Below are 8,393 nucleotides of genomic sequence, written 5' to 3'. Positions count from 1 at the left end.
TGAAGCCTCTCACCACCCCTGCACCTCTGGTTATACCCCGTTTCTATATGCACAAATAAATAAATCTTTAAAAAGAAATTCAGTGATAGGAGTGGATAAAGAGGAGGAGAGAAGTGAAGACAAAAGATGGGCACACCACGTGGGTGATGGGAAATATCTTATAAAAACCGGACCTTCTAGTGTTCATGCTACTGATAAATTGCGATATAGACTGCACTTTCACCCCCAATTTTTTCTGTAATGTTCTAAAAACAAAAAAAAGGCCCAATGTGGGTGAGATTTTCATGAAACCCAGGGACTCCACCTTTGAGTCAAGTTACTGCAATAGAATGTGTGGGAAGCTGAGATGGTTCAAGAACTGAATAAATTCAGTGGAAGCTGAGGCAGACTAGCTAGGCAGAGGAAATTATGAAAAGGCAAGCCCTCCAGGGGTTCTCGGAAACCTTGGGAAGATTTTTAGGACAAAGCTTATGACGGTTTCGAAAGAGGTCCTGTCAGCTGACGTGCGTGTGGCGGCGCCGGAAAGCCGGGAGCAGGCGGGCCGCCCTCCGGTGGTGATGTAGTCACAGACGCAGGTTTTCACCCAGGGCGCGCTGCTGGGGGACCTGTCAGGGTAAGTTCTGCTGTCCTGGGAAACGAGAAAGGCAATCCTAGGGTGCTGCTCTGGAGGTTCTCGGTGAGTGAACATCCGCCAGAGCAGAAACGTCTGAAGGCCATGGAGTGGGAGCCGGAGAAGGCAGCGGCAGCCCTGCCTGCCCCAGTGAACATCAAGGGGGACCTGGCTCTGAAAGCTCGCGCTTTCCTGTCCAGATCTTCTGCCCCCGAGACTCTCAGAATATTTTGCCATCACGATCCTAATAAGCAAATCCAAAACCTCAGACTGAGTGACCCGGATCATTATTTCTGCGACCTTTGCTGAATTAAAAGGGAGCTGTTTCTCTTCGTGGTTGGTCATTGTCATGAACTATTGGTTCATGAGCACCGGACTGCCTTGCAGGAGCTCGGTGCGTCCACGTCAGAATCCTGCAGCCAAGCTCTGGGGAGAGTACAGATGAACAAAGGATCAAGTGCAAGGGTCACCAGAACAGGCAGTGGGCCATTATTTCAAAAACTGTTAGGTGGGTCAGCTCCCTAGATGGGGATCAAACTCATACTACAGTGGCTAGTGACAGCTTGATAGTGCTGAGACTTTCACACGAGAGGCTGTTGTCCTTAATCTTTTTTTTCCCCTCATCATTCTTCATTTTGTACATTTTTTCATTTCAGTTGTAGTCCCTGTGGGCTTCCCACCACCAATTCACCCATGTGCCATCACCATCGGTGCACTCTTCCCAACCCAGTTTTGATCCCATTCCCCATCCCACCCCATAACATGTCTCCAGTTTATAATTGTTTGTTGTTTTCACGTTTACTTTATTCCATTTGCTTCTCTCTCTCTTTTTCCCCTCCTGATCCCCTTACACTCCTGCTATGAGTGAAACAATCTGGTATTTTTCTTTCTGGTTTATTTCACTAAGCATGATCCCTTCCAGTTTCATCCATGTTGCTACAAAGTCATGCGTTTATCTTTTTTGATTGCTGAGTAATATTCCACAGTGTATATGTACCACATCTTTCATCTTTCTAATCCAGTCATTGTCCCTATCTTTTAATGGATGAGCAAACCCAAGGCAAAATACTCTTTGGGACAACCCAGCAGAGAGGATGCTCAACCCAGATTTTGCCCAACCAGCTGATACCACTTTATATGCTGCCACCCTGAGGTGGTGAAATGGGAAGGGGTGGGAAGGGGTAGGAGGGGAGGAGAGAGCACGTTCACCCCAAGACCTGCGTTCTCTGTGCTGTGACTGCCATGTCACTTTGACGCTTGTTTCTTTTCTCTCTGGTCTCAAAATTCTCCGCTGCATGAAACAGAGAGGGAAATTGAGCTCCCTTAGAGGTTTGCACTTTTGAGGCTCGATTAAGTCAGTGAGTGTTGTGTTTTAGGGGCACAGATTCAGACTTTGCTTAGCTCTCAGGGTTAAAACGCTTACAAAGGTGCAGAGGAACTTTGTCTTCTCTACATTTCTCAACTTATCAGTCTTTGAAAATAAATAGCTGTGGGCTTTGTTATGTGCTCTTGCAAATGTGCATTTTCTATTTCATTAATTTCTGCTTTTGTGCATACAGTAAGTACTCACTGAACCTCATCCATAGGATCATGGAAACTGCAACTTTAAGTGACATGACTATGATGAAAGCTAGTCCTCGAGTATTTTTTCACATGTGCAGTCATTGAGACTTTTCCTCTTGTCAACAGTTTTAACAAAAGGAGGTTGAACCAGATGATGTTATTCAAGGACTGCTGTAGTTCTTTTATGTTCTCTTGATTTACTTTGCTGCTTTTCCTTTTTTTTTTTTAAAAAAAGATTTATTTCATTTACTTATGCATATAAGAGCTGGGGTATAGGCCAGAGTGTCGGGGGGTAGGAAGGGAGAGGATTCACCAGAGACAGTGGGGAGCAGAACAGGCTTTGCTGAAATACACTGCTGAGGGGAGCAGTGGGTGAGGCAGGAGAGGTCTGCCGCGCCATGTGAATTAGTTCCCTGGCCTGGGATCCAACTCGTGCTGCAGTGGCTGGAGATAGCGTGATAGAGCTGAGAATTTAACCACTGTCCCAACCTCTTGAAGAAGATGCTTTCCATACCTCTTGAAGAAGATGCTTTGCTTGTTAAATTTCAGACTTCTTTCCCCCTCTAAAGCTACATTTCAGGCTATTACATTTCTCTAAGTATAGTTTTGGCTGTATCTTACAAGTGGTCATCTGTAATACTTTTATGATTATTCCATTCAAACTATATTTTACCAAATCCATAACTACTAAACTATCAGTAATTTAAAGTGTGCTTAATTCCAAATATATGGGAACATTTTGTTATTGACAGATGAGTTACCCTGAGCTCAGATTTCATAGTTTGTTTTCAGATATGTGAAACTTACCGAGATTTGCTTTGTCAGTCCAATTATGCAAATCTTGGTAAATGTTCCATATTTTCTTGAAAAGAACATGTAAGCATGTGGCGGGGTTGGGGGGTGGGGAGCGTTTTCTAGAAGTCAATCAATGTGAGACCAGCTCTGTGGTACAACATGTGTGAGTTTCTCTGGTTCTAGCAGATCAAACTTACCTGCAACTGCCTCTGGCTGCCTGCCCCTGGGCTGTGAACCCCCTTTTTGTTGCCCCACCAACCTGTTATTTCCCCTGTGGGGCCATGAAGATTGCTTTCAAACTGTCTACTCACCTCTCTTACTAACTGTGAACCTCTTAGAGGGGTGGGCCATGTTTTTACTATTATTGCTACTAATACTATTAGGTACTCACTCATAGCTGAATGAATGAACATTGTTCTGGATTTAACAAAGCAATAGTTGATAAGCACTGTTGTAGAACATACTGGAGATCAACAACATTTCTGTAAAGAATGGATCTTAGAGAATTTTTTTTTAAAGATTTATTTGTGCATACAGAGCTGGGGTACAGGCCAGAGGCTCAGGGGTGGCGAGAGGCTTCACCGGAGACAGAGTGGGGAGCAGAACAGGCAGACTGACGAAGTACACTGCTGAGGGGAGCAGTGGGCGGGTCAGGAGAGGTCTGCCGCGCCATGTGGTCACCTCCGGGGCAGGCGGGACTTGAACTCATGGGGAAGTGGCTTTAGCTTGTCAGTGCTGTGCTTTAACCCGCTGCACCATCACTTAGAGAATTTTTAAGTGCAAACACCAAGAACTTAGGTATAGAAACTCAGAAGTAAAGAAGGGCAATTCAAGTGCAAAAAAATAAAACACGGGCATAGAAAATGGCAGAATTTTGTTACCAAGACAAAGATGAGACCAAGTTGATGTTGAAGGGTGCTCTGGCTCAGTGTGCAGGGGCTGAAAGTTTGGGTCAGAGCTGCTATGTGGTATGCACATTCAGTATATGTTGCTATCTCTGTGACACGGGCACTGAATTTTTGTACCAAAGTGAGGAGCTGGTTATCCTCCAACACACTGTCTATTTGCGTGCCCAGAGTACTGCTCATAGCAGGCCATGTTCCGCCTCTTTCCTCCTTAATGACCAGGATTTAATTGTTAACCAGGTTGGCCCTGTAGAGTGTAATGAGACTGGATGACCCTGCAATGACCTCAGAATAGAGCCTGGAAGCTGTATTCCAATAAATTCTTTTTATTATCAGTTTATTAGGCAATCACAAACTCTTTTAATAGAAAGCTAGACAACACTAGTCTTCTACCCAACTGTCTTCCATCTAGTTCTTTTTCATACATGTTTAGAATTGCAAATATCTGGTCCAGTAGAACGATTTAGCATTTAGTTTCCATGCAACCTCACGGTGGGGTCTGGAAGTGGCCCAGCAATTTCTGATCATTACAAATGAACTCTCCTGTGGTTTCTCAATTGCTTTGCTGCATTTGTTCTTTGGGCTTTGCAAGTGTGTGTTGGTGTTTCTGAGCCAGGCAGAGAGTAGAGAGATAAGCCCGGCCACTAGGAGAGTTGTGAGGTTGTTACTGATGGGAGCCCTTGACGTGTCAATTTGTAGTGCTTTTCCACCCACTCCCAGTGTCCTCTACCCATCTGTCCTCGAGAAAGCTCCCTCTGGAGAAAAAAAACAAGAGTCCCCATTTGATACTCAACTATTCCATGTGTTGTCTCTCTGCTCACTTGCCTCAGAGAAATCTGTTGTTGATAAAATTTTTCAGCTGAGTTCCAGGGGAATATGCTGAATGTTAAAGGACAAATTCTAGCAGAAGAGAAGCTGAGCTCTGAAGTAGAGGCTTTGGCAGTGAGGGCAGCCAGCTTTGGCAGTGAGCCTGTATCCATGCACGAGAGGCCCAGTCCTGACCTGTGTCCACTGGGCTGCTCATGGCTCGTTTACAAAACCTGGGGCCACAGCTCTTATGGGTGCTGACAGGAAGTCAGGCAGTGTGCCTGACTTCTTCTATAAAAGCCTAGAGATTCCATAGAATCCACAGGTTCTTCTATATCTATATTCTTCTCTTGTGTTTGGAGTTTTTGTGAATGGGATCCAACTCTTGCTCTTTGATTCCCAATCAAGGAAACCTGCATAGGGGGAAAGAGTGTGGAGCTGGGAAGCAAGAGAGTTGAGTTTTAATTTTGATTCCCCCCATTTTGAGTAAAACACAATCCTTTCTACCTTTCGGTTTTCCTAAACCACTAATCAGGGGCCACATCCTCTACCCCATTTCTTCAAAAGATTCTTAGAAAGACTGAATGAGGTACTATATGCAAATAAAACATGCTAATAAGTAATTTATGTATGTTTATTTTATTATTAAGAATTATCAACACTTAAGACTTAAACCTAGAAACTTCAGGGGAGGAGAGTGAAACGGCAGACTTAGAGCAGGGGCTGGGCTAACCCTGGACATTGACAGGACTTTCCCTACAGCTCACAGGCTGTGGCCCACACCAGCTTTGGTAGTCACTGCAGACCAGACAGAATCCCTCACAGTGACTAAAAATATGATTTCACTAAATGACTTTTTTTTGTTCATAAGGCAAGAAGCAGAGATCGCGCAAGATTTTGATGTCTGGTAGACTATACATTGTTTTTGGGGAAACAATCAAAAACCCAAACTCAGACAAGCTCTAAACAATTTCTGAATAAGCTGGATTTGATGGGAAACAAAGACAGATGGAGAGAGAGGGAGAGACTAATCAGCTTAAGGCAGAGAAGGGAAAAGAAAGGGTAGGAGGGGTATAACTAGGCTGGGGGGCTCTGTTGAATGTGTTTCAGCCTTTTCTTTATTGCTTGCTTGTATCAAAAAAAAGACATCTTGGGGCCTTCCTGGTGGTCTACGGGTTAAGTCTAAGTGCTACCATCTCAGAGACACTGCTTTGGCCTGTGTTTGATCCCTGGCCACGGAGCTGACCCACATGGCACAGCAGGCCTCTCCTGTTTCTCTCACTGCCCCCCTCAGCAGTGTATTTCAGCAGATCTTCCTGTTCTGCGCCTGCTCCCCACTCAGTCTCTGGTGAATTCTCTTACCACCACCTCCTCCCCCCACCCCTCACCCCCATATCTGTGGCCTATAGCCCAGTTCTCCTATGCAAAAATAGATTTTAAAAAATGTTTGAAAGAAAAAGACATTCTAAAATCTTAAAAAGTCAGTTTACCCTGTGACTAAACAATTCTACTCCTAGGTATCTACTCAAGAAAAAGGAAAACATGACACAAAGGCTTTCAATCAATGTTCAGATTAGGATTATTCACAATAGCCCCAAACTAGAAACAGTTAAAATTGCTCACTAGCTGACAAACAGGTAAAAAAATGTGATCTGTCCATGCAGCGGAATACTACTCAGCAAGAAAAAGGGATAAATTACTAAATGTGCTACCCCATGGGTGAACCTCAAACACATTATGACAAGTGCAAAGATGTCAGATGAATAAAACAACACATGGTGATCCCAGTCCCATGGAATTTTAGAAAAGGCAAAACTACAAAAAATAGAAAATAGATGCGTTGACTATTGTTAGGAAGGGAGTGACTATTTCATGCATGAAAGAATTTGTGGGGTGAAATAGTGTTCTAAAGCTGGATTCTGGTGATGATGTCTGAACAACAGTATAAATTTAGCAAAATTTATCAAATTGCAGTTTGGTATCGATGAATGTTATGGTATGTAAATTATGCTTCAGTAAAGCTGCTTAACACAGGATGTTCTACAGGGCTTATTCACCCAACAATCTGGGGCTAAGTGACCATTTAACATTTTTGTGTAGGTCGTTCCACTCCTTCCAATGAAAACACACCCATGTATTGCTCTATTACGTACGTGATATGCCTGAACTAGAGCAGACGTCCTGGGTCAAATGCTGCCTCTGTCACTTACAGCTATGTGTCCCTGTAAACTGGAGAAGCTAGTACTTTCCTCTGAGTTGTGAGATGAGTGAATTCAGTATGTGATCTGCTCAGAGTGCAGCAAGGCATAAGCAAGGGGTCCACAGAGATGGACGCGGGCCCCATGGCTGGGCGTGTGTGTCCCCACAAGTCTGTGCAGCGTGCACACTCGCGTACACAGTGTAACTGGTGTGTACCCTGGCCGAGCGTTTTGGTCTAAGCACACAAAAGGGACCAAACTTAAGGAGATTTGCTTGTATCACACAATCTGTCACGTTAAGTACTTTCACAGAAACATTCAAACATTGGCCTCACTACAGCACCAAAAATTCTGTATTTCTAGCTACTGATTATTTAGGTTGTTTGCACAATCATTTTCAGGTATCATAGGAGATATCACAAATTGAAAAGGAAGTTGCGAATCAGAAGAGCAGCCCAGTAGATCAAACCAAGACTACTTTCTATTCCTTTGAACTTCGAGTTAGTGAAGTGGCTTATTCAGCCCACTCAAGTCTAGTTAAGATCTAAACCAGAACTAAAAATTTAATACCAGCTGAACATTAAAAACAGTACCACTGAGTACAAATTTATTTAACAAAAAGACATGATTTCGCCAGAACAAAAAGCAGAAACAAACTGAAAGCTTCCATGTTGACTCTCTAGAGACACATCTGAGCACACCTGTGCTACCCACCACGACGCCATCCACCAGACCCCGGACAGCGCTGGGCCAGGCTGCAGGGCAACCTCAGGTGCAAAAACACAAGCTACGTGTTCCCCAGTCAAACCCCCAAATCAGATGGTGGTGTGTGAGGTATGTGCAAGACCCCCCCAAGGGTCACAGTCTTCAGCCATCACCGTGGTCTGGTGGCGAGTTGCGATCACAGGGTGATGAAATCAGCGCAGCTACTTCATCACTGGCTTGTCCACAAACAGCACTGTGCACAGCTGCGGGTCCCCGTCGCAGGGCGCGTTTTCCAGCTCCAGCACAGTCACGGAGTTTGGGGCTGATGTCACCAGGATGTGCCGGGGCACAAACAGGGTCAGCTGGGGCCCCCGGGCTGGCCAGTAGCGGCCCACGTTAAAGCCGTTAATCCATACCTGACCCTGGAGAGAGACAGAAAAGGATCAGCTCCTGCTGTACCACAGCCTGAGGAGCAGGAGCACCTGGCCACACGGGGGCCGCGGTGGCACAGGCAGGAAGTGCCCGCACCACACGGTGGCTGGCCACATCGGGCAGGTGGGTGGGAGAATAACAAAGAGTTGCCCCACACAGCCATGTCTGCATCAAGAAAATGCATTCGGTCCCTCCTGCTTCAACAGCCACACCTGTCTGTAGGGTAAATGAATTAGTCAGGCTCGTTACACCACGAGGCTCTGTGGCTATCACCTGTGGCCCTGATCGTGTCAAGACAGAAAGTGTGTGGGTGTGGGGCAGGTGTGCCTGATTGTGCACACCTGAGCATGGGTGTGTGCGCATGTGCAAGTGGGCACA

The 8,393-nt window shown here is 45.2% G+C and overlaps 1 protein-coding gene across 3 annotated transcripts in view; it reads right to left on the bottom strand.

Moving 5' to 3' along the window:
• Positions 1–6,179: 6,179 nt before the first annotated feature.
• Positions 6,180–8,393, bottom strand: part of GLB1 (galactosidase, beta 1) — a 65,747-nt gene continuing 63,533 nt past the window's right edge. For all 3 annotated transcript variants that reach the window (XM_012720442.1, XM_012720444.1, XM_012720443.1), the window contains one exon: positions 6,180–8,005. In XM_012720442.1, coding sequence (XP_012575896.1) covers positions 7,805–8,005 — 201 coding nt within the window. In that variant the 3' untranslated portion in view covers positions 6,180–7,804. The remainder of the gene's footprint in view (positions 8,006–8,393) is intronic.

Source organism: Condylura cristata, unplaced genomic scaffold, assembly GCF_000260355.1.
Source record: "Condylura cristata isolate star-nosed mole 26May11 unplaced genomic scaffold, ConCri1.0 scaffold00004, whole genome shotgun sequence".
Taxonomy (NCBI): domain Eukaryota; kingdom Metazoa; phylum Chordata; class Mammalia; order Eulipotyphla; family Talpidae; genus Condylura; species Condylura cristata.
Note: the sequence above shows the minus strand (reverse complement) of the source record. Positions and strands in the feature narration are given on the sequence as shown.